Source organism: Haliotis rubra, unplaced genomic scaffold (genome assembly GCF_003918875.1).
Source record: "Haliotis rubra isolate DU_JTF1 unplaced genomic scaffold, ASM391887v1 Scf1182, whole genome shotgun sequence".
NCBI classification, from domain to species: domain Eukaryota; kingdom Metazoa; phylum Mollusca; class Gastropoda; order Lepetellida; family Haliotidae; genus Haliotis; species Haliotis rubra.
The window spans coordinates 67,934-92,839 of NW_025765095.1; the positions used below are offsets into that span (position 1 = coordinate 67,934).

The following is a 24,906-nucleotide window of genomic DNA, read 5'->3' on the forward strand; positions in this document are numbered from 1 at the left end:
ACAATAGCTAACGGAAACTAACAGAAGCTGTAGCATGTATCTGTAAAGTTCCTCTGTCAGCATTATCTGCACTTTGAACCTCTTCAAACTAATCTCTTTTCCAGTTCCTCACAGATGATACTTCATTGCATGCAACAAAGCTAATGGATTCTACTTCATTCATAGCATTCACACAAGATAGGACTCCTTTACTCATGTTCATCATGATCAAATGTCAAAGTGTAATGGGGTGAAAACACTACACCATTTAATCTGGCACTTGTTTCCTTCACAGCACTAACATGTGAAGCTGCACTGTCATGAATAGCAAAGTGATGTAAAAAGCTTTGTGTGACTTTCGTATGCTCTTTAATCACCATCATCAACAATTAATCCACATTGCTTCAGCTACTATTATTGTTAATCAGATTCCATTGCCACACTCAAATGTCACATATGGTCAAAGATGATCAAAGGATGGTTTCCTTCTGCATTTATGTCTATTCCGTACCTTTGTAGCCTTTCCGCAGAGTACACTTCTATCGACACAGCTTGGTTCCTGTCTAACGATACTAACACGGTCTCAAATTGCACCCAATCAATCTGGCACTTCTCCAGCACTTCTTTGAGGAGAGAAGTAGTTACGCAACTTCATTTCTGGAGATTGAGTTTTCCCATTATACCAATCAGTAACTATTCCGAAAATGCAAGTGTATTTATACATATTCAAGATTCTTAGCGCAGATAGAAAGATCATCTAAGTCTCAAGAATTTGTAAATAGTGTAAAATCAAGCAGATCTTTCAGTCAGTAGCTGAACCCCTTTTGGATTAGCCAAATTATACTTAAATTCATCTGGTTGCTTAATATGACATTGCCATTGTTATTTCTTATTATGTTAACATTGAGTCTCAATCATGCTTCTTTGGATATTCATCAGAATTTAGAGCACTCTCCAGCAATGTTTGCATGGCATGTAAAGCAATGGCTGCAGCTCTTCCTTCTTTTGAATATCATTTTAGTTCTACAGTCCAACTGTGATATCCAATCATCTGTAATTGGACTTTATGAAAGAAATATACCCATAGAATAGCTGCTATGCTAATAATTCTGTTAGTAATGGCATTAGCAAAACTGTATAATAGGGAAGTCTCAGCCTACCGGTTTAGCTCTAAGAGATAACCACAGGTTCTCTTTGTACCATTGTTCAATATTATCATTATCATTATGTCCATCTCACTGGAACATTGGGGCTAGCTTTAATAAAGCAATGTCGGAGTCAAAGATTATTGCTAAAGATTAGAAACTTTTACCTCTGTGGAAAGATTTCAAGGGTCTCAAATAATAGAAACACCTGGCGCTATTCGAATTCAAGAGGAATTATCATTATCCTTATCCTAGAGGCCCCTTGATTAAGAAAAATCCTCGAACAACCTTATAGGAGGTACACATTTTGTGTAATCACCACGGCTTTACCAGGTTATAGAATAACTCTGGACCTGTTTAGTAGTCACCTTAGCATCTAAAGTATATGTGTTTGAACCATACACCTTTTTATGGGAACCATTATGTGTCATTATGTATATGTCGGAGTCTATTTTTCATTTTTGTGTTGTTTGTCATCATCATGTAATTAAATTTCTTTTTGGGGACAAAAGTTTTTAGGTCCAAGGTGTTATCGTGCTAAAATTAAAGCAAATATATATAAAATATAATTGATTAATTTGTAGCTTTATTGTAAATATTTGGTTTTACGATCATTATAGATATAATATTAAATTCTTTTGGGTACGAAGCATATGCTCTCTCAATACATTTGTTTTATTATAAAGCGGTAATCCTTTAAAGGCAAAACATAATCACTGCACAGAAATCTATGCCACCTGCACTGCGGTGCAATAAAATGTCAAAAGTCGACTGGACTAATGTGCACAGGTAACTCTTCCCTCCAGTCATAGCTGTCAATACCACGATGGACATAGACAGGATTAAAACAAAGATGGTTTTATGTTTGACATGCGAGCTAGTCATCTTGGATGGAAACTGTGTGCGTGGCACGGATGACAAATCACTGTGTTCAGGTTAAAGGGGTATATATGGAGGGCAGGTGTAGATTTTCAACCATCACTTGCACTCCAGGAAATCAACCGGATCACGTGCTGGTCTGTGCTCACGGTTTCCTTCTCTCTTACAAGATAAAAGCAGCTCAATTAGTGCACTATTGGTATATACATGTTGTTTGTTATAATACCAATACTGGTGTATTATTGTAATTAGTGATTTTTATTATAATGTTACATGGCGTTACTTTGACCTATGTGTACAAGGTGTATTCCCAGACTTGTATGCAATGCTTAGGTCAATTACGTTAAACTATATTACAAACTGCAATATAGAATTTCTATGAAAACAAATAGTATTTCATACAAAGTAATCATTGTATCGCCCTTTGCGAGCTTGTATTAAAGACCTGTAAACGTTGTCTCCCTTCATTACAAGCGACGCATCTAAATGATTACCACCCTTCACGATAAATGTAATGTGTCAGATTTGCTAGAACCTTGGTATTGTAATGTATATTGCCGAAATGTGTTGTTTGATTTAATTATCAAGTCATTAATGGACCAATGTTAAACTATAGGCTAGGTGCAGCGTATCGCGCAAACTGCTTTATATAATGAACCTGGAGTTAATTGGGATATTTCGTGGATCATTTAGCTTTAGTAGCCTCGAAGCCACACTCGTACTCTCTATCCACCAGGGTTAATAATTGAAATTACGAAAATATAATCAGTGCAACGAGAAAAATACTGGGATATTTAAAATTGTTCAACAAATACTCGAAATAAAGCGAACTTTCGGTGAAAAATTTGTTTGCAACAAAATTTGCACCATTCGGCTTGTGTGTCTCTGTCAAACTTCAAGAGGTAAAATAAATAGCGGTTTAAACAATACTGCACTTATACATGTGTGTGTGTGTGTGTGTGTTTCTGTCTCTCTGTGAGTGCCTGTGTGTTTGTTTCTGTGTTTCTCTGTGAGTGCCTGTGTGTGTCTCTCTCTGTGTGCCTGTGTGTGTGTCTCTCTCTGTGAGTGCCAGTGTGTGTTTCTGTCTCTGTGAGTGCCTGTGTGTGTGTGTGTGTGTGTGTGTCTCTGTGAGTGCCTGTGTGTGTGTGTGTCTGTCTCTGTGAGTGCCTGTGTGTGTGTGTGTCTCTGTGAGTGTCTCTCTGTGAGTGCCTGTGTGTGTTTGTGTCTCTCTGTGAGTGCCTGTGTGTGTGTTTCTGGGTCTCTCTGTGAGTGCCTGTGTGTGTGTCTGTGTCTCTCTGTGAGTGCCTGTGTGTGTGTTTCTGTGTCTCTCTGTGAGTGCCTGTGTGTGTGTCTCTGTCTCTGAGTGCCTGTGTGTGTTTCTGTGTCTCTCTGTGAGTGCCTGTGTGTGTGTGTTTCTGTGTCTCTCTGTGAGTGCCTGTGTGTGTGTGTGTGTCTCTCTGTGAGTGCCTGTGTGTGTGTGTGTTTCTGTGTCTCTCTGCCTGTGTGTGTGTTTCTGTGTCTCTCTGTGAGTGCCTGTGTGTGTGTGTTCTGTGTCTCTCTGTGAGTGCCTGTGTGTGTGTGTTTCTGTGTCTCTGTGAGTGCCTGTGTGTGTGTCTGTGTCTCTGTGAGTGCCTGTGTGTGTCTGTGTCTCTCTGTGAGTGCCTGTGTGTGTGTGCGCGTGTCTGTGTGTGTGCGTGTGCGTGCGTGCGTGTGCGTGCAGCCGGGCACATATCATTCCGAACTTTCACATGAATAGCCCAAATCAGACAAATCATACGGAAACCGACCCGGCCATCCTTTATCTTATTCCTACAAAAATAACATCTTATAACGTCTTCAGTAGTACATGGACGGGACCGAACCACGAATCCGAGACCCTCCGCTCTGCGGACAGGAGCTCTGTCCATAAGGCCACCTCGCCATATGAGTTACCGTCTATTTTATTATAGTAACACTGGACACTGTCTAAAATATACTTCCCATCAAAAGTTTAGACTCACATATGTAAATAGAGCCACTTACTTCAGGCAACTGTTCCGAACTACATTTTGCAAAATATTCCATACTGTTTAAAGGTACTGTTTACACATGAACGATGTATAGTAAAGCAAAGCCGTAACGTTGAAAAGATTATTGTCATGAGTTCAATAAATGATAAACATAAGTATAAATTGGCGAATTGTTAACCAAACTTTACACCAAAACGCAGCTGGTCACATGCACGATATTTGCAATTGATTTTCAGCAATTTGATGCATGATTCTCGTGCAATTCATCTGCATAAGGTTTGCAGTTGGTTACCCCAAGATAGTGGAGAAATCTTCTTCGATGTAACTATATACATAACATATAGTGAGTGTTTTAAGTGAGCCTAAACTTGTGATGGGAAGTATATATCCCTGCATATGCTTTCAACACATAATACCACGCGGGTCATTGTCCAGTTATCATTGTTAGATACACCATCTAAATTTGGTATGTCATTTGATAAATCAGTAAAACGTCGTACCTGCTTGGCGATACCATTTCCGCTGACCTCGACCCTGACCTTTGTTTTCTGAGACGTGCTTCTTTCAGTGACGCAGACAACCTGGCTGGCAGTCACAGTGCTGACGGGACAACCCGTGCCTCCAATACTGACCTTGACAGCGCTAGAGTCAGACCTGAAACAAGGTGAAGGTCGCTTTAGTTGAAACAACAATATAACAACTGAATAAAAAGAGAAAAAAAAAAAAACTTTCCGTGTTCATTGGTGTTTGATGTTATGATACATTCGTCCCTTTTACGCTCACAGTATAAGTGTAAATCACCCCGCCTGTCGCTGTGTCATCGATGACATCTCTGTCAATGTAACTTCTTTGAGGGGAAATTTAGAAGTTCCGAAGGAAAATACTGACAAACGTTATGGATAACAACAAAGTGCGACGTTTTAATACAGATTCTTGTGCTCTTGCCTTACAGTTTGTCAGTATTGTCTCAGTTAAAGATAATATTACATTTTCGAAATAAAATTAAAAATAGTTAAAAAGAAAAATACACAAGAACACACACACACACCCCATTACAGTTTGTCAGTATTGTCTCAGTTAAAGATAATATTACATTTTCGAAATAAAATTAAAAAAGTTAAAAAAAGAAAAAAATAGTTAAAAAGACAAAATACACTACAGTTTGTCAGAACACAGTTAAAGATAATATTACATTTTCGAAATAAAATTAAAAATAGTTAAAACACATCACCCACACACACACACACACACACACCACCACCACCACCAAAACAAAACCCCAAACCAAAACACACACACCCAAAAAAACCCAAGAAAACAAAAACATAAAGAAACAATAACCAGTAACCTTTTCATTTAAAGTAGATATTGTAATGAATTCTACCTGAAATAACAACTGCTACTTTATCCCCTGTGCCACTCTTATCGATGACATCTCAGTGAAGTGACAATCAACTAAAATGAATTTATTCATAAATAAAATAGAATAAGTTAAAAAGAAACAACTGATTTTCTTTTTCTTTAAAAGTAGATTTTATGATGCATTCTCCCCTTACCCGAATCCAGTTCCCGTAATGGTAACTGTAATGCCACCCCCTGTGCCGCTTCTCCGGGGGGACACGCCGGTAATCTCGGGGGTCAAGGCAGGATCGTAGGTATAGGATGACGCAAGCGTCGACGTCAGACCGTTGACAGTGGCGACAACGTCACATGCTTGTGCAGTTGACACATCTGTCGGGATAGACGAGGGTAGATCAACATGGGTGGATCAACATGGGTAGATCAAGATCAGTTAATACACGTTTGATACATCAGCTATAGTTTATCGACTCTAGTTTGGAAACATGGGAAAATCAACATCAGTTTGGTTGGTTGGCTGGTTGGTTGGTTGTTTAACGCCGCACTCAGCAATATTCCAGCCATATGGCGGCGTTCCGTAAATAATCGAGTCTGGACCAGACAATCCAGCGATCAACAGCATGAGCATCGTTCTTCGCAAATCGTGTCCAAACTGCACATGCTCGATCTACTATATCAGTGAGGCGGCCCACAAACATCAAAGACCTGTGAAGATCCGGGTTAGAACTGGTCTTCAGCAACCCATGCTTGTCGTAAGAGGCGACTTACGGGATTGGGTGGTCAAACTCGGACTTGGTTGACACATGTCATCGTATCCTAATTGCATAGATCGATGTTCGTGGTGTTGTCACTGCATTGTCTAGTCCAGACTCGATTATTTACAGACCGCCACCAGATAGCTGGAATTTTGCTGAGTGCGGCGTAAAACAACAAAGCAAACAATCATCATTATCCCCAGTCACTGACACGACACTTGACTGCCCACACACACACACACCACCCCCCCACACACACACACCACCCCACCCCCCTATGCTGTGATTGATCAAGCTATGCCGGCAGATCGATGTTCATGCTGTTGATCCCTGGTTTGGCTGTTCCAGACTCGATTATTTACAGACCGCCACCATATAGCTGGAATATAGCTGAGTGCGACGTAAAACTCACTCACTCACTCTAGCTATGACGATGAAGTAAGTCGTTACCTTTAGCCGGTGTGCGACAGATGAACTGTGTGGCAGACTGGTCCGGTGTGTCCACGGCTGTACAGGCTTCTCCACAAATCTCCACAGTCGGTTGAGAGTCACGAAACCCTTGCCCGTGATGGTCACCTTTTGGTCCCCAGCAACGCTGCCTGAAAACATAATTATACTCAATGTCATTTTAGAAGTAAACTGACGCACAAAAGAAAGTAAACAGATGGTGCTTTCGGATTCGTTTCTGTTTTTCTTCCTGTTTTTTGTTGTTGTTGTTGCAACACATATATAATGTTTGTGACATGTAAGCGACAACCAAAACACTTTTAAAATCAATTACGCTTTTCTTGTAAATTTATCCCAAAGGATGTGTCCCTTGTACGTCGGTTGGATGTTTAAAATATAATGCTTTGCTTTGCCGTTAATCTTTCCTTTTATCCCCAAAATGAATAGTGATCTCGGTTTAGAAAACACACTATGTTTTAATCAGGTTAGGTATACATTTGCCGTTATAAATATATTCATTTAATAATATTTTTAGGAAAATGAAAATTTTCGAACCGTTCCATTATAAGCATAAAATACAAACTTCACAATTTCTTATTGTCTAAATATATTGCCAAGACGATTCTTCAGCAGTTTCCCCAGTTCTAGTGTTTTCAAAGTGTTTTGCTTTAAGAGCAATAATTGCAGTAACTTATATCCCTTGTATTGCAGCTTACCCCTAGAAGGTGAAATAGTTGTGAGGTCTACTTCGTACGTAAACGTTAAATCAGTAGTTGCTCCCTTCCCTGCTACAACCACTTTGATTGGATACGTTCCAGTTGCCTGGTTCCCAAGCGTACACGTGGCTGTTGTTGCAGTGGCTGTCGTGACGACACACGTGACGTCATTGATGACAATGGCGTTGTCCGCGGCGGTGGCACTAAATCCTGTTCCAGTTACCGTTATGACGTCGCCAGCGACGCCAGTGTTGGGAGAGACAGAGGTGAAGGTCGGAGTCGCAGCGGTGTCGTACGTAAACGCTGCGGTCGATGTCGGGTATGTCGTTCCTTTGGATACGACAACGACGTCGACAGCCCCTGTGGCATGAGACGACGTGTCACACTGAACTTGACTTGGAGTCACCGCAGAAACCACGCAATCTTCTCCGCCGACTTGCACCGTGGTTTTGCCATCAACAAATCCGTTGCCGTTGATGGTGAGAAACGTTCCGCCGTTTACACTACCCGTGGTGGGTGTGATTCCTGATATGACAGCAGAACTCTCAACCTTCACCGTGGGTGTAGCAGTCCCCTTTCCTGCTACAACGACTTCAACGTCATGATTTCCCACGGACACATCGCCGACGGCACAGTCGAACGTCGTGTCTGTAACGGAACCGCTGATTGTACAGACAGATTCATCCAATTTTACGCTGAGGGCTGCAGCGTCGGTACCGAACTTGGTGCCAGTGACGGTAATTGTCGTGGAAGACCCACTGACAGACGTTGGAGTGACGGCAGTAACGGTGGGCGTCTCAGACTCGGCAAAGGTGAAGGTCTTTTCCACGCCAGTCTTCCATTCAGCGGGAACGTCATTTACGCCAGCTGCGACGGTAACGGAGATCGTCTTCTGCCCGAGAGTCGTCCCAGAAGTAACACAGACAATCTCGGTGTAAGTCACACTCGTGACGTCACACGAATATCCCTGCATGTCAACGGTGATGTTGTTAGTCGTTCCCTGGAAACCTGTTCCTGTGATAGTGACCTTTGTTCCTCCGGCCTTTGACCCGGTTGAGGGTGAGACCGCAGACACGTACGGAAGTAGGACAAAGGTCAGTGGTTTTCCACTGTTTCCGCTCTTCGCGTAACCTCTGTTTCCAACACGGACACTCAAACGGTCAAGCTTTCCAATCTCAGGAGACGTGGACGGATCAATCTTAAAGGAGACGGAGCTACTTGACGCACCGTCCTCGACAATACCAACAGCGTCGCCAATGACGATCTCGTTTTGGCATTCAGTGTCGCTTAATCCGGATCCCTCGATAGTGATGACGTCACCAGTTGTGCCTTGAACTTTGCTGATGTTCGTGACAGAAGGCGAGCTGCACTTATAGAATTTAAAGTTGAACTTTGCAGCGTCCTTTACTGCCGGTTCTGGGTCGGTGCAACCAGAAATGGAGGCAGTTGTTCCAGGGCAGCTGGAGGTGTCGGTCGGATCTGAACCAGCTGAAAAAGACAGATGTATTTAAAGTAAAACCATACGATAGCTTTTAATGTGTGTTTAATAGTCACGAGACATAAATAAACGTGAATGTACTTGATTTTTTTAGAGTGATTTGGAACGGATTTTAAGAATAACGCAGACGTAAACATCATTAACTGGACGTGTGAAAGGAATTCCACTGTGACGTATTCAGGTCACGTGTTAATTTAGACCCGCCAGCCTTTTCGTACATCTCGATGGACTACTAATATACTGAGTCTCTTAAAAAAGGTAGGGGAACTTCATTTTTAATTTACGATTAAAAGCATTGGGAGATATATTGGAGTCAATCAAAGTTGATATGATAATAATGAATGTTTTGAAAGTGCATCACCACTTGCACTTCCTTATGACCATAGTTGTTTGTACAGTAATCCTTCTTGAAAGATGATTGGTGTAGGACGTGAAATTTGCATGTGTACGATTTTCATTTTCAAACAGCAAAAACGGCTAGAAACAAACACTAACAACTGTGTCTTACAAGATGATTTTCAAAAGTAATGGTCTCCAGTGATTTATCGACCTTGAAAGCCGTCAAATTCAAGAATGACATGGGGCTACTGCTTTGTGCACGTTCATCAAACGCATTGTGTTTCGGGTGGTGACAAAGAGAAATGGTGGTACGTTCATAAGATGTCTGTTTTTTTTAAAGTTTGTTAACGCTTATACTTCCTATCAAAATTGAAAGTTCATGTTGCCCTACATTTTTTAAGAGTATATAGATAGTATCGTACACCGGAGCACCAAATGATTCCTCTGTTAGTTAGATGTATAGTCAGCGGGTGGCGGGTCACCAACATTATTACGGAGTAGCGTGCCTGTACCACACAATTGGCACGGGTGGGCGGGTGGCCCAGTCACCCACATTGTTACAGAGTAGCGTACCTGTACCAGACAATTGGCACGGGTGGGCGGGTGGCCCAGTCACCCACATAGTTAGGGAGTAGCGTACCCGTACCAGACATCAATCCGCGCAACTGGGATATGCATTGGTGGTTGTTCCGTGGCAGTATTGGTGGTTGTGTAGTTCATTTGCATCCCAATTGAAAAATAAGGTCCCCTACTTTTGTTTAAGAGTATAGTTAGAGGAGAAGGAGTTAATGGCCTTACATGGGTCATAGGTCGCTTCATAGCCGCCAATAGTGAAGGTCAGAACTTCTGTGTGTGACGTTCTAGCGTTCACCTTCACTGCTCCCCTTGCAAGGATATTCTTGCCCTCGTCGATGTAGTCACTGGTGTAGTAGAAGTGGCCGGTGTTGGGGAAGTACTGAGTATAGGCACCTGGATCAGACATACGTAAGATTATTTCAATATTTTGCTTTATTAGCGGTATAAAGAGGAGATGAGCAGATCTACATATCCATAAACATTTGGGATGAGGGAGTAAGGTTAGTTTTACGTCGCATTCAGCAATATTCCAGCTATATGGTTGCGGTGTGTAAATAATCGAGTCTGGACCAGACAAACCAGTGATCAACATCATGAGCATCAATCTACGCAATTGGGATACGATGACATGTGTCAACCAAGTCAGCGAACCTGGCCACCCGATCCCGTTACTTGCCTCTTACGACAAGCATAGGTTACTGAAGATCAATTCTAATCCGGATCTTCACGTGTGATATTTGTTATGACCACACCTAAAATGTTTAGGGTGACTGATGACCAATTGTAACCCCTATCTCCATTGGGTAGGAAACATTGGGAAGCTATATGTATAAAAGAATACGTCAACTGTGACGGCAGCCGGAACATGGATACGGTGCACGACATCGTGATCAAAGACACAGAACCAGACAGGTCATACATCAGGACTACATGATAATCACTGTTTGACGACGATCAACGTTTAACTCAGTCAGCGTCTCGACCTGGGTAATCCATCGCCTCCAGTGACGAGACTCCCAAATGAATTTATAGCTGGGTTCGGTGAATTGTTGATTGTATGTCATCATATCTTTATTGGGCAACGATGCTCATTATATCAACCACTGGGTTGTTTTGCCGAGAATCGTTTCTTTACAAAGCGCTCATATTAATGAAACAGTGTAAACTAGACAAACGCTGAGTTTTTCGGTGAGTGGGTACGGTTCAGAGCTGCTTTTAGCAATATTCCAGTAATATCTCGGCGGGGGACACCAGAAATGGGCTTCACATATTGTATCCATGCAGGGAATCGAACCCGGGTCTACAGCGTGACGAGCGAACGTTTTAACCACAAGGCTACCCCCACTTGAGTTCTGAGGCTACCGTGTCGTTTGTAAGTCTGCTCTACTATATAATCCAGACCAGACAAACCAGTGACTAACAGCATCAGTAACGACCCACGTCATCATAACAGGCGGTGGGGTAGCCTTGTGGTTAAAGCGTCCGCTCATCACGCCGAAAACCAGGGTTCGATAACTCACATGGGTACAATGTGTGAAGCACATTTCTGGTGTCAGACGCCGTGATGTTGCTGGAATATTGCTAAAACGCGGCGTAAGACCACATTCACTCACTCACTCATTACCTGAGATTGGCACACAGGTTATGCAAAGCCTCCCCTCCTATCAACCCTTTCAACAACCTGGATTACCTGGGACCAATTCTACCTAAACTTCCCTTGCGTTATAACCAATAGTATGAATGGAAGAGACGAACCATTTGCTGTTCGAGTTTCACCGGACTTGAACCCGTTGGTCACCTGCTCCGTGGTGCTAGCGTTCTTTACTTGTATGATGCGGTAGAGGATTCCGGACATGAACTCAGGGGTAGTCCATCTGAAGCGGACACTGTCCCCTTCGGCTATCTGACTCAAGTGAGGGACCCATGCATAGCCTTCACCATGAACTGAAAACCAACATCACAGTCACGGTATAATAACACAACGTTGCAATAATTAATATTTTACAAGCAAGCATTTCAATACGAAATACGGAATGTTTTAACAAATAAAGATAAATACCCACCCAAAATACGAGTAATTTTTTTTATTACAGAGTTGTTTATGACGTTACAATGGAATATGACGTCACCAGTTCTGACGTCATCGCATTTATAATTATCAGAGAAGTCGCTGATACTGTTCCATATGAGTATTGTTTGGCAATATTCAGTCAGTATCACAGGTAAGAAATCGGCTTTATCGGTTTCGTTATATATAATAGATATATTTCAGCTATTATAAATTTTATCGGGTTGGTTGTTGGGATTGGGAAACGATTACATGTGTGAACCAAGTCAGCGATCCTGACCACCAGACCCCGTTAGTCGCCTCTTACGACGAGCATGGGTTGCTGAAGATCAATTCTAACCCTGATCTTCACGAGTACTTTAACTATAGTACCCATGTGGAGAATCGAACCCTTTCACACTTTAACGTCTCAAATGTAGGGAAATGTTCCATCATCCACGTAGGTACAGCGTGTGAAGCTGATTTCTGCTCTCCCAGTGTAAATATTGCTGAATATTGCGAATAACTTACTCACGCACTCACTCCGACCTATCAATAATTGTATAAAGGGACACAACTCTGCAAAATCATCATTGTTCGTTGAACCACTGAATCCTTATATATCAAACATCCATGTACCTGGATCAGATCCAGTATTGGCGACCTCGTGGACGACACCTGTAAAGGCGATGGTACATATCACCGTGGTTGCTGTTGCTGACTTCACGTCACATTTGTGGGGGCCAAACATCACCACAGCAGCTGCAACGTCACCCGCAACGAACCCTTCACCGGTAATTATGACCTTAGTGCCGCCAAACATTGAGCCCACCTTGGGATGGATGTTGGTCACTTTCAGCGTGTACGTCACGGCGGATATACTGTTGGTGCTGTCAAACATAAAATACTTTGCAAAGGTCGCTTAAAATTAATATTCTTTTCATTTAGAGGATCACTGTTTATGACAAGTGATGTCAGCGGACTCTTTGCCAGTAATTCATAGATCGACAGAATGTGGTCACTTAGTAATACGCAGATCGACACAATGTGGTCACTTAGTAATACGTAGATCGACACAATGTGGTCACTTAGTAATACGTAGATCGACACAATGTGGTCACTTAGTAACACGTAGATCGACACAATGTGGTCACTCAGTAATACGTAGATCGACACAATGTGGTCACTCAGTAATATGTAGATCGACACAATGTGGTCACTGAGTAATACGTAGATCGACACAATATGATCACTTAGTAATATGCAGATCGACACAATGTGGTCACTCAGTAATACGTAGATCGACAGAATGTGGTCACTTAGTAATACGTAGATCGACACAATGTGTCACTTAGTAATACGTAGATCAACACAAAATAGTCACTCAGTAATACGTAGATCGACACAATGTGGCCCTTAGTAATACGTAGATCAACACAATGTGGTCACTTAGTAATACGTAGATCGACACAATGTGGTCATTTACTAATATATAGATGGACACAATGTGGTCACTCAGTAAAATGTAGATCGACACAATGTGGTCACTCAGTAATACGGAGATCGACACAATGTGGACACTTAGTTATACGTAGATCGACACAATGTGTCACTCAAGTACTCACGTGGTATCCGCATATCCAGAGACGCCGATCTTCAGCATGAGGGCACAAGACCCGGCCGGGTTTGAGGGCGTGTCGAAGACTATCTCGGTGGCGGAGTAGCTGGTGATGTTTGCAGTTTTTCCACAGAGTGTCAGGGGATTCGCTGGATCCGCACTTGCACCAAACCCGGTCCCGGAAATAGTGATGGACTCGCCACCTGATAACAAATTGAATAAGTTCATTTGAAATATCGGAGTGAGTGAGCGAGTTTAGTTTTACGCCGCTTTGTGCAATATTCCAGCAATATCACGGCGGGGGACACCAAAAATAGGCTTCACACATTGTACCCATGTGGGGAATCGAACCCGGGTCTTCGACGTGACGAGCGAACGCTTTGACCACTAGGCCACCCCACCGCCCCTTGGTATGTTGGAAGCAACACGGCCACTGGGGTCGTTCAGACTCAAGTCTAATTGTGTAAAGACGAGTGGTGCGTATAAATAAGTTTTAAAAGTTATAAAAGAACAAGCGGCGCCCATTTGAAATTCTCACGTTCTTTACGAACATTTTTTGCACGGCCAGCACTTACATCAAAGAAATGAGTGCGTGAGTGAGTATGGTTTTACGCCGCTTTTTATCAATATTATTCCAGCTATATCACGGCGGGGGACACCAGAACTGGGCTTCAAACGTTGTACCCATGTGGGGAATCGAACCCGGGTCTTCGGAGTGACGAGCGGACACTTTAACCACTATGCTATCCCGCCGTCCACCTCGCACTTAAACCAAAGTAAACTAAGTTCTTATAAAAATGGAGGCAGAAATTCGTGGAAGTGCATGCGCACTTACCTCTGACGTTGCTGCTGCTTTTGGAGATGGCGCTGATGACGGCTGTTGCAGCGGAGGCATAGTTGAACTCCGTGGGGAGAGGTCAAGGTCGCACCAGTCTGCTCAACGGTTACAGGAACGTTTGTTTTTGACGATGCAGTCTAAACAATTGTGAAAAAAATATATGTAAAACACAGTTCTTAAACCTCCTTTAAGTGGTCTCTTTGTGGGTCAGTATATGTCTGTCCAGTAAAGTAGACTGACTGACTGACTGAGTTTGGTTTTACGCCGCTTTTAGCAATATTCCAGCAACATCACGGCGGGGGACACCAGAAATGGGCTTCACACATTGTACCCATTTGGGGATTCGAACCCGGGTCTTCGGCGTGACGAGCCAACGCTTTAACCACTTGGCTACCACACCGCCCCTCCAGTAAAGTAGAGTAACTCAAACAATGGCCACGATATTGCTTGCCAATCAGAGTTAGTGAGTATGACTTTACGCCGCTTTTAGCAATATTCCAGCAATATCACGGCGGGGGGACACCAGAAATGGGCTTCACACACCCGGGTGTTCAGCGGGACGAGCGGACGCTTTAACCATTGGGCTACCACACCGCCTTAGCCCAACCAATCAGAAACTAGCTCTCCGGCAAAGATCTTTTGAAACGAACGCAAACACGCTTTGGTGGACAGTTAAGTGCTTTAGTGTATGTCATATATCACCTATATTTCGATTAAACGATTGCTTTTCGCATATTTCCTGATCCGAACGATTGTCATGCTAACAGAACCATTAAGGTTAACTGGATTAATAATAAACCTAGTAATTATGACAATAACATTTAAACAAACAGAATATTTGTGGAGTTTAAAAAATTATAGACACCCAGTTAATTGATAAGTGTGCACAGGTATTTCATTCTCAGCTTCACAATATCGTTACTAACCGCTGCAGGCGTGACGCAGACGATCTGGCCAGGTTCAATGACGGGAGACGTGCACACAACGTTGTCAACCTTTACAACAGCGTCGCTGGTGAACCCGTGTCCAGAAAGGGTCAATGATGTACCACCTGTAAAAGGTCATTATAAGGTAAGCTGTCAATGAAAATTAACTAAAATTCATTATAACACTATGCAAATATATACAATATTAGGAATATTCCTAAACTTGTCAACAATGGGAATTATTCCACATATTTAACACTTCAAGTCTATGAGTCAACCGAAATTCGAGAACATGCCCACAAAGGATTTTATGATATATTTTACATGATATATAATAGATTTATTTCAGCTACCAAGGTTAAAGAACTATATTTGGTTAGTCACGCTCTTAACGACTATGAAATGGTTACTAAATATTCAGGAATCGTAGTTGAAGTTCTGTTTGATAGGGTGTGAAGTCGAACTTTGGTGAAAGACTTACCTGCCAGACTACCAGTTGTTGGAGAAATGCCGGTCACAGATGATTCATATTCAAACTGCTCAGTGCTATTTGCCATCCCTTTGCCGTCCACGCTGACCATGACAACATAACTTCCGGTTGGCCCATTGCCAACGGTACAAGTGATCTGAGTGGCTGTTGCTGCGGTAACGGCGCACGCCACGCCTCCTATCATTACCTTGTTATTATCAGCTGTGGTGGAGAAGCCTGTCCCGGTGATTGTGAGGACTGTACTTAAAGCAAGTGTGCCTGCAGTAGACAGAGGCAACATGGTAATATCAGCAGAGGTACTGGTATACAGCAGGCCAAGGTCACAGTATACACCTTGAGTTCTAAGTTAGAGTGTTTGGCATTTTGGAAATAAATGTTTGGGTAATTTGGCGTTGGTCTGTCTTCATAACAAAATCATATCAATCAATCAAGTTTATTTCGTAACAAGGCCTTAGGCCCACGTACAATACAAATAAGCATTTGTAATTATAAGATAGTGGCATTTGACAATCAGGTTTATGTGTATAAAGAACGCAATGACAATGCTTCCTTAATGTAAGAAGAAAAATTTGTTAGTGTTGAAAACTTTGTACAGGATAATGTGTTTAGAAAGTATTGCTGATCTATGTAATTTGGTAATGCTTTAAAATACTTATAGCGCAAATCATGATAAATTTTACATTCAAATAGGAAATGAAATTCGTTTTCTACAAAATTATCATTACAGATATTACATAGTCTTTGGTGCCTCGGAACTCCATCAAATCTACCGGTATTATTATATATTGGAAGTGCACCGATTCGTAACATTGTTATTCGACGCCTCGCATCTTTAGATTTCAATAAAGTTAAATATGGCTCAATGCAAAATACACTTTTGATACTGGAATAGACATCAAGCGATGAACATTTGTGCATTTCTGAAAATATGAATTGCTTCTGACAATCACCAACTCTTACATGAAAATCTTTCAAAAATTGTTCCTCGTTGCCTACTCCTTGAGCTTCCCACACAAAACCAAAACCATAATTGAACAAAGTATTTCGGACAAAATATACCCACGTTTTCCTACCAATTTTGTCTAAATTATGCAACATAATATAGCACTGCTTTGGATTTCTATCCTTTGGTAAGCGTAAAAGTTTGAACCAATACTTCATAACACGTAATAAACTATCAACATAAATACAATTTCTACCACATTCCGCCAATACAGCAGCGTTAGAGCATGTATAACTTACGCCCAACACATACTTACAAAATCTAATGTGAAACTGTTCAATAACATGCCATTTCCGAAAACCCCATATTTCCGAAGCGTACAAAATTATCGGCTTTATCTGAACGTCAAAGATTTTGAACAAAATAATTGGAGACATATTTTTAAGTCTCCTACCAAAAACCTTAACTGAGCACAAGGCGTTATTCGCTTTATTTACCAGATTTTGAACTGATTTAGACCATGAAAATCTAAATCATATGTTGGTTTGGTTTGTTGCTGTTTGACGCCACACTCAGCAATATTCCAGCTATATGGCGGCGGTCTGTAAATAATCGAGTCTGGACCACACAATCCAGTGATCAACAGCATGAGGATCAATTTACGCAGTTGGAATACGATGACATGTGTAAACCAAGTCAGAGAGCCTGACCACCCCATCCCGTTAGTCGCCGCTAACGACAAGCCGGGGTTACTGAATGCCAATTCTAACCCGGGTCTTTACGGGTCGATAGCTTGGAGTGTCATATGAACAAGTGAAACTCCTAACGCATCAAGTGCCTTCGAGCGGCAAATTTTGAAAAATGTGTTGAAACTGTGCAAAATATGATGTTCTCATTTTCTGAGAAACTGGAAATTGTTAATTCATATGGGAAATTTATACAAACATTTTCTGCAGACAAGTGGTGAATAAAAGCCTCTGGGGGAAATTAGATGAAACCCAGGTTACGTAGAATGATTCACATGGGTCTAGACTTGCACATGCCTCTAAGGTAATAATTACTAGTTTAAATGAACATTTCTATAAAAATATAAATAACAGACTGACTTCCTTACTGTCCACTTATCTAGACTTGTCTCTTTGAAGACAGAATTACTATACACTCAGGAGATTAGCATTGAGTACAGCCTTGGAGCAAGGCTATATATGGGCTTACCGTTTGCAGGGCTGATAGCGGTGACGCTCGGTGTTGCAGCGGTGGTCCATTCGAAGACGCAGTCGCCGTCGCACATACTGGGGATGTTGTTCACCATGACTCTCACCTGCCAAGGAAAACAATGTGTGGTTCTGATATGTGTACATGTTGTTTGATGCCGCAACACTATCTTAGATACACATGTACACGTGAAGATCCGGGTTAGAATTGATCTTCAGTAACCCATGCTTGTTTCCACCGTGAAGATCCGGGTTAGAATTGATCTTCAGTAACCACGCTTGCCTCCACCGTGAAGATCCGGGTTAGAATTGATCTTCAGCTACCCACGCTAGTCTCCACCGTGAAGATTAGGATTAGAATTGATCTTCAGTAACCCATGCTTGTTTCCACCGTGAATACCCGGGTTAGAATTGATCTTCAGTAACCCACGCTTGCCTCCACCGTGAAGATCCGAGTTAGAATTGATCTTCAGCTACCCATGCTTGTCCCCAACGTGAATATCCGGGTTAGAATTGATCTTCAGCAACCCATGCTTGTCCCCACCGTGAAATCCTGGTTAAAATTGATCTTCAGCTACCCATGCTTGTCTCCGCCTTGAAGATCCCGGTTAGAATTGATCTTCAGCAACTCATGCTTGTAAGCGGTAACGTTTAAAGGACAAAAATGCACATTCTAGTGGTTCCCACGTGGATTTCAAACCTCATATCATCCTGTTAGTTTGCGGTAAAACTAAATGGGCTATGACTTATTTCAATTCAGCTATAGCTTGCTTGAGATGTCAATTTACTTGAACTGGTTCCAGTAAAAGATGCCATTATTTCATCCACTACTGACAAATTGTGAGACCATTTCGTAAACGCACATTGTTCTTCAACGCCGGACTCAGACGTATTAAAGCTATGGCGGTCTGTTAATAAAAGAATGTGTTCCACACAATCCAGTGATTGACATCATGAGCATCGATGTACGCAAATGGGACACGACGACATGCATCAATCAAACCCGATCGCGTTACAAACGTTTTCTGCCGAAAATCAATTAAATCCTGGGCCATAGTATATTGGCTTCGACCTCATCAGATCTTGTATTGTTTCTCCGTATTGCCATGCGCCAGGCAAGGCAATATCAATTACCTGGTCATCTTTAGTACGACGCGGACGGGCATCGAACCACCAGCCTTCCGCTCTCGGGGCACAAGCTCGATCTACTACACCAGTGAGAAGGTCCACAAACAACAGAGACCCGTGAAGATCCGGTTTAAAATTGATCTTCAGTAGCCCATGCGTGTCCTAAGAGGCGACCAACGGGATCGGGTGGGCAGACTCGTTGACTTGGTTGACACATGTCATCGCATTCCAATTGCGTAGATCGGTGCTCATGTTGTTGATCAGTGGATTGTGTGGTCCAGACTCGATTATTTACAGACCGCCGCCATATAGCTGGAATATTGCCGAGTGCGGTGTAAAAGTAAACTCACTCACAAACGACAGAAATACGTACCTCTGGTTTGTCAGTAATTGTCCGAAGCATGTCGCCCTGGATTGGGTCGTACCACACACTGCCGTTCCGAGTTGTCACGACAGCGCTGCTGAACTCATTTCCTGTCACATCACCCGTTGTTAGCTGGAGAGAACATAACGATTTAATCCTTTAAACCACCCTGCAAACGTCATCTCGGCGTTATGAACTTAAGATATGACCCATATAGCTTTCCATGATTTCATTTTTAAAGATTAAAGATTTTTAAATATATCACAAAAGTTTATAAAGTGGTCGTAAATAGCACATTCAATGCCGTGAGGTAAATACGGTACATGACCAGTCTATGACTGCGTCTCTATCTTTAGGATGATGTCGTAAATTACTAATCAAAATGTGATAATAACAGGTGTTTGCTTGAGGGTGAGTGTACAGAGTCCCTTCAGTGACATCCTTCACAAACACACGCAAGGGAAAGTCAAGTGTTCAGTGAAAAGTGGGGAACGTACCGAAAGCAGATATGGGCCGTGTCAGTCAGAAAGCGACAGTAGAGCGAATAATACATGTGGACCTACAAAACCACTCAGTCATTGGCCTCGAAGTTAAGCTTATTATTATTCACACTATTCTTATTATTCTTACTACATCTATGAACTCAATTAGCGCTTTGAACACACTTTGGTGTGGAGTGTAGCGCAATATAAGAATCCATATTATTACTATTATTATTATTATTACCGTCGCTTCTTCCTGGTCACCGGGCTGACTGGCCCACGTGACGATGTATTTGAAATTGGCGCAGTCCCCCTCGCGCTCCACCTGCATATCTCCCGTCGTGCCTAGCGCCTCCAGTTGTGCCTCTACTTCCTGGCTCGTTGCGCTTGGCTTTATAGCTGGAAGACACGGCGTCATCACATAAACACAAGCTGCTTATGTCAAACTAAGCAAGGCGGCAATAATCCCCAAACCCCCACCCCCACCCAACCAAAAAATCCAACCCAACCCCCCCAAAAAAAACAAAAAACAAAAAACAACCAAACCAACAACAAACAAAAGAGAACAAAAAATATTTAAATAGGTCCAATTTAATTTGCTTAATATTATCTTAGTAACGGGAAATATAATGAAATTGATTTTTTTACAGCAAATAATAGATTCTGAAATAACGTAAAATTGCAATAAAAAGTAACACAGGCTACAAAAGAGGAAGAATTTGGCTTTCGTGTGTGTGTCACTGTAAAACGTGGAGATGAGATTAAATGGGTTTAACTTTACTGCACTTATAATGCGCCGTATGGCTGTTGTGCCTACTGCATGTATGTGTGTGAGTGCGTGTGTGTGCGCACGTGCATGTTTGTGTGTATCAGCAGTTGTTGCTGTCACATATGTTCTATACTATTTAGCAATCGAGAGAAACCACGTGCGGCCATGATGTCAAAGTTGGCACTTCCTGGTTACTGTTAAACGTTATGTGAAATTTACCTTGAGTTTTCTCCCCTTTAAAGGAGACCTGGAAGTTACCGGCTATCGGCGGCGAGGCTCCAGACACGCGGGTTACACTGACATCAACACTGGAGCTGCCAGATACGGTCTGATGGAAGAGAATCGGTGAGTGAGCGAATGACATTTTATATGTCATTGTTAATAGACTATGGAACTGTCACCGAAACATGATCGGGGTTTGATAATAAGTCGAAGCACACAGTCTGATCACCCAATAACCTTTAGTATCGAGTATTAGTATCCGGGATTCGAACCCACACCCTCAGAGTAAGGCTCCTAATCGCCAGTACAAAAGTCAACGACTGTTGTTCAATCTTAACTTACGTCAGCCTTAGCGCTAAGATCGCTTTGTTAAGCGGAGCCCTGAGTGATATTTGTTGAACACCAACGGGGGTTTCGTGCAAAAGCCACAGTTAACGAATGCTTAGTACGTCTTATTGAAGCTCAAATCGTTCGTGTAAACGGAAACCAGAGCCCAGTGCTGAGCGACCCGTGAAGGTTCGGCTTAGAATTGGTTTCAGCAGTCGTTGCTTGCAGTAAGTGGCGATTAAAGGGATCGGGTGGTCAGGCTCGCTCATTTGGTTGAGTCATCGTATGCCTATAGCGTCAATCGATGCTCATGCTGTTGATCACTGAATTGCCTGGTCCAGAATCGATTATTGAAATACCACCGCCATATAGCTGGGATATTGTTGAGTGCGGCGTTAAACCACAAACAAACAAACAAACAAAAATCAGTGTTAATGTGTCTCCACACGTTTTTCTATACTTACTGACGCAAATTCGGCAGCGAAGAGAGGGAAGTTGTTGCCGCACTTGTGCGGGTCGATGGCAATGGTGTAGTTCTTGTCACCATCTTTGGTAACGTCTACTCCACGAACGAACGCACCGTTTGGTTTACCTTGCTGCAAACGACGTACGTTGATACCAGCTGCACAGAGAAAGAGGCAAACGAATCAGTAAGTGGGTTTGAGTTCGATTCCAAAAGTCTTCCAGTTATAGCAAGACCCTGTGCTAAAACACCCACACTATACTGAGGTACAAAAGAAAGTTCACAGTGTCTTTTAGTTATTTTGTGGTTATTTGAAAAGTGTTTTGATTGTGATTACAAGTGGCAAACGTCCATGATTGTTCCTCTTGTGAGTGAGTAATGCTTAATGGGAATCCTGGTTCGAATTGGTCTTCAGTAACCCATGCTTCTTGCAAGAGGCGACTAACAGGTGGCCTGACTCGCTGATTTGGTTAACACATGTCATTGTGTCACAGTTACGTAAATCGATGCTCATAAAGGTTGATCACTGGATTGTCTGGTCGATTATTTACAGACCTCCGCCGTATAACTGGAATCTTTCTGAGTGCGGCGTTCAACCACAAACAAACAAACAAATGAAAACCGTACCGAGATCATCCGTGGTGTCCTCCCTGACGACGGATACTGTGTCGACGTAGACGTCATCGATGGAGCTGGAGCGGTAGAGTCTCATTTGATGGAGCCGGTAGTCAATATGACCTGATCTGTGGTCATTCGCAATCTTGTTCAGGTCAATACACGTGTACGCCCACCTATAGTAAAACAGATGAGTGAGTGAGTTTAGTTGTACGCCGCTTTTAGCAATATTCTAGCAATATCACGTCTGGGAACTGCAGAAATTGACTTCAGACGTTGTACCCATGTGAGAATTGAACCCGGGTCTTCAGCGAGAGGAGCGGACGCTTTAACTACTAGGCTACTCCACCGCCCCCACTCACAAGTAACAGAGGATGTTGCAATGTATGCCAGGCCTGTTGTATACAAAGAAAGCACTATTCATCGTTTGATCGGTATTCTACAAGCTGCTGAGTCAATAACTTTATGGGTGAGTGAGTGAGTTTGGTTTTTACGCCACTTTTAGCAATATTCCAGCAATATCACGGCGGGGGACACCAGAAATGGGCTTCACACTGTGTACTCACGTGGGGAATCGAACCCGGGTCTTCGGCGTGACGTGCGAACGCTTTAACCACAAGGCTACCCCACCGCCCCAATAACTTTATGAATACTAACTTCTTGTTTATTGCTCAGAGCGACGTTTGGGAAAGATTCTGACATCGTTTTCAAACTAAACGTGATCTGCAAAATGGTGCATGAATCAACACCGAAACGTCGCTCTGTGCAATAAATAAGACGTTGTTATCCATTAAGTTGTATAATTTATTGAAGCATTATCCACAGATAACGCGTGGCGTCACACTCAATGAGCCAACCAACCAATCATAACGTCAGAATCAACACCAAAACGTCGCTCTGTGCAATAAATAAGACGTTGTTATCCATTAAGTTGTATGATTTATTAAAGCATTATCCACAGATAACGCGTGGCGTCACACTCAATGAGCCAACCAACCAATCATAACGTCAGAATCAACACCGAAACGTCGCTCTGTGCAATTAAAAAGACGTTGTTATCCATTAAGTTGTATGATTTATTAAAGCATTATCCACAGATATCGCGTGGCGTCACACTCAATGAACCAAATAACGTCAGCTATAACGTCATTATCCAATGGTGACTAAACAGCTGGACCTACTTGTCAGGGTTGTCAACTGCCGGGACATTGAAGTTCTTCCACGTGGCTATTCTATCTCCATCCTCCTCTTCGTAGTCAAACTTCATGTTAAGGTTCTTCACCAAGCCTCTATAGGCAAGACACACCTGGGAACAAAATATGGCCGTCAGTGAAAATCATAAGACCCGTGAGGATACATTTGTCTTGACCCGCCCAAAATATGTGCGATATTGGTTATGTTGTTGGTGTTCAGCTATTCCGGCTATATGGCGGCGGTCTGTAAACAATCCAGTCTGGGCCACACAATCCAGTGATTAACAGCATGAGTATCAATCTACGCAATTGGGATACGATGACATGTGTCAACCAAGTCAGCGAGCCCGACCACCCGATCCCGTTAGTCGCCCTTACAAGAAACATGGGATACTGAAGACCAATTCTAACCCGGATCTTGACGGGTGATATTTATTATGACCGCCCCTAGAAGGTTTTGGGTGATCTCACCCCCTCGAGTCAGTCCGAATCGAAATTGATTTAATGGACACGGGTATCAACGTGGAGAAAAAGATTGTCTTAAGAATTGTCCGTTAGAATTGGTCATCGATCTAACCCACACAGCCACCACGCACTTTATCTAAACTGTAATGTAAACTGGCCCAGCTCATACGGCCGACAGCTATGTACAGCTTTGTAAAACACTGCTATTTAGAAAGTACTGGGATCTGTACTTAGCTGAAAAAGTGTAATCTCAAATATACCATAACATATGTTACATTTGGCCATTTGCTAAATGGCATTGCGTATTTAAAGCTTCTGGCCCAAGGAGTATCAAGTTACATTTGGCAGAGTGAATGAATTTAAAATAGTATCCTTCCTCTGATAGTATCCTTCCACACTAGCAAGCAAAACAAAAAAAACAACCCCTAATGGCTTTGTCATGAGAATAATTAGTAAAATAATACTGGATGACAACAAATAAATCTTATTCTGGACACGATTATCTCCCCTTGCACACAATTACAATTTTCAGATACTGCACATATCAATTAGGCGAAAGCACTTCCATCATCATCATCATCGGTATTATTAAAGGTTATAAACTTCAGTACTCACCACCTTGTACTGTGAGAGGGAGATTCCTTTTGAGCTTGTATCCTTCAGATACAAATACTGAGGGTTCTTGGACGAGAAGCGGCCACAGAACGGAGGTTCGTCTGACACCGGCACGCCATACCTGAGGTGCACTCCACTCTCAAAATTCATTAGGTATTTGTTGCTAGGGGGGTTGTCGTAGATTTTGGGGCAACGGACGCTGAACAACGACAGCATTGCCTCCTTCAGCTGGAACATGGAACAGGCGGTATCAGAACATGTCATCTCAGTTTAAAATGTACGGCATCAAATACCCAATAACACCCGTAAAAGTGTGATGATAATGAGAGACAGTGTACTGCATGGCCTCCTTCACCTGGAACATGGGACATGCGTTATCTCAGTTTTAAAATGTGCGGTATCAAATACCCAATAACACCCGTAATAGTGTGATAATAATGAGAGATTGTGTACTACATGGCCTCCTTCAGCTGGAACATGGGACA

General features: G+C 42.4%; 1 protein-coding gene across 1 annotated transcript in view; it reads right to left on the bottom strand.

Moving 5' to 3' along the window:
• Nucleotides 1-24,906, bottom strand: part of LOC124259805 (fibrocystin-L-like) — a 144,484-nt gene that overhangs the window by 38,009 nt on the left and 81,569 nt on the right. Inside the window, 19 exon segments of the mRNA XM_046694010.1 lie at nt 4,513-4,666; nt 5,569-5,743; nt 6,543-6,725; nt 7,290-8,777; nt 9,925-10,095; nt 11,458-11,646; nt 12,389-12,656; nt 13,375-13,570; nt 14,203-14,342; nt 15,132-15,256; nt 15,613-15,879; nt 17,780-17,885; nt 19,280-19,402; nt 19,997-20,151; nt 20,741-20,849; nt 21,535-21,692; nt 22,161-22,324; nt 23,330-23,454; nt 24,422-24,649. Of these exon segments, the coding sequence (XP_046549966.1) occupies nt 4,513-4,666; nt 5,569-5,743; nt 6,543-6,725; nt 7,290-8,777; nt 9,925-10,095; nt 11,458-11,646; nt 12,389-12,656; nt 13,375-13,570; nt 14,203-14,342; nt 15,132-15,256; nt 15,613-15,879; nt 17,780-17,885; nt 19,280-19,402; nt 19,997-20,151; nt 20,741-20,849; nt 21,535-21,692; nt 22,161-22,324; nt 23,330-23,454; nt 24,422-24,649 (4,524 nt within the window).